This window comes from Sabethes cyaneus, chromosome 1 (genome assembly GCF_943734655.1).
Source record: "Sabethes cyaneus chromosome 1, idSabCyanKW18_F2, whole genome shotgun sequence".
Classification (NCBI taxonomy): domain Eukaryota; kingdom Metazoa; phylum Arthropoda; class Insecta; order Diptera; family Culicidae; genus Sabethes; species Sabethes cyaneus.
The window spans coordinates 128,050,458-128,052,659 of NC_071353.1; the positions used below are offsets into that span (position 1 = coordinate 128,050,458).

General features: G+C 44.8%; 1 protein-coding gene across 1 annotated transcript; it reads left to right on the forward strand.

Moving 5' to 3' along the window:
- The first annotated feature begins 399 nt into the window (after positions 1-399).
- Positions 400-2,202, forward strand: LOC128746217 (uncharacterized protein K02A2.6-like). The gene has a single exon (XM_053843265.1). The coding sequence runs from the start codon at positions 400-402 to the stop codon at positions 2,200-2,202; it is 1,803 nt and encodes a 600-aa protein (XP_053699240.1).

Sequence of the window (2,202 nt, forward strand, 5' to 3'; positions counted from 1 at the left end):
AAGCTCTCTGGTCACAGTGACAGCTGTCATCAGTTGATGCTCACCAGTGCTGACAACAGGACGTTCATATTCCTGTTCCGTTTTACAGAATGAATGAGACATATTTGTACCTCGTTATTGTTCAATAAAGTTTAGTTTTAATTTGTTTAATGTACGGGTCGTGTTCTATATTCATCATTTCGGTCACCTCTGAACGCGAACCGTAACAGTGGCGACGAGGATGGGATAGTGGCGACGAGTAGTGAAACGAGGAATTTACTCATCAGTCAAAATTCGCTCACCCACGTGGACAATTAAGCGGGTTCATCAGGACATAACCCCAAACAGCAGCAGCAACCACCGGGAGTTAGTCAGCAGCAAGGCCTATTTCAAGCAACAGTAGGTCAAAAGCATCCCACAATGCAGCAGAATGGTGCAATTCCACCCGGACAGCCATCTCCAGATGCACCGTTTGCCCAGTTCTTCCAGCAAATGATGCAGCAGCAGCAGATCTTCATGCAACAGCAACAGCAGCAGCTAATGCACCAACAGCAGGAATTCTTCAGGAACGTTTTGTCGTCGATACAGGTCCAGGTCCCATCAAACCCGGAAATAATTCTCGATTCACTGGCGAATAACATAAAGGAATTCCACTACTGCCCGGAAGAAAACATCACTTTCACTGCCTGGTATGCTCGTTACGATGATCTTTTTGAAAAAGATGCCGCACGACTAGATGATGAAGCAAAAGTTCGTTTGCTTATGCGGAAAATGGGAACGGCGGAACATGAACGATACATCAGCTTCATTCTGCCAAAAGCTCCGAAAGATTTCCCATTCACAGCGACAGTCAAAAAACTGAAATCGCTATTCGGTGCTGGTGAATCTGTCATCAGTAAGCGTTATCGTTGTCTTCAAATAGCGAAGCAGCCGTCGGAAGATTTCGTCACATATGCATGCCGATTAAACAAAACCTGCGTCGAATTCGAGCTCAGCAAACTTACAGAGGAGCAGTTTAAGTGTCTTATGTTTGTATGCGGGCTTAAGTCGGAGGAAGATAGTGAGGTGCGTACACGACTCCTTTCCAAGATCGAGGAGCATAACGACGTTACCCTGGAGCATCTTTCGGAAGACTGCCAACGGTTGATGTGTTTAAAACGGGACACGGCAATGATAGAATCAACACCGACGTCCACAGTTCAGTATATCGGTCGGAAACAGCAGTTCTCAAATCGTCCGGCAAAACCTTCAGTACATTCTGGCAGCAGTGCCGAAACCATACCAGCTACGCCTTGTTGGTATTGCGGCGCAATGCACTTCGTCAAAGATTGCAATTACAAAAGTCACGAATGCGAAGAGTGCGGTATCATCGGGCACCGTGAAGGTTATTGTTCTAGTGTAAAACAAAATCGCAAAGCAACACACCGTAAACGCCAGCAGCCAGAGAGGTACGAGACAAAAGCAGTAAATCTATCATTGAATGCAGCAAACAATAGGCGCCGGTACGTACAGTCGCAGCTCAACGGTGTGGAAGTGCAGCTTCAGTTGGACACTGGGTCCGACGTCAGTATTGTTTCAAAACAAACGTGGGAGAGAATAGGCAGACCACCAACATCACCTGCTAGGAAAAAAGTAATGACAGCAACAGGAGATCCACTGCCGTTCCTGTTCAAATTTGAGTGTGATATCTGCGTTAATAATATTCATCAGCAAGGACAGTTTTATGTTGTGAAGCAACCAGTTCATCTTCTTGGCAATGATTTGCTCGATGCGTTCTCGTTATGGACAGAACCGATCAGTGAATATTGCAACAAAATTGTTAGCCAAACACAGCGCACTCAACAGTTCTACTCCAGGAAAAAGATCACCAGCAGACATCATATCCAGAACCGATTTGGAAAAGCTTCGTCCACCGTTAATAATCGAAAAAGTGACACTGGAGTAAATCGTCAGTACAGTAGAGGTGATTATGTGTACACTAAAATTTTTATCAAAAATCAATGGCACTGGACATCAGGCAAAATTTTGGAACGTGTTGGTCATGTAATGTATAATGTTTTGGTAAACGATCGCAAGCTGGTACGGTCTCACATAAATCAAATTCGAGATTGTAACACACACATGTCAAAGAAACATAAGCAGCTACCGCTCAGTATCCTGCTAGATGATTGGAACACCAGCATTCCCGCTAGTGTCAATTCGCCAACACAGTCTACACAGTAA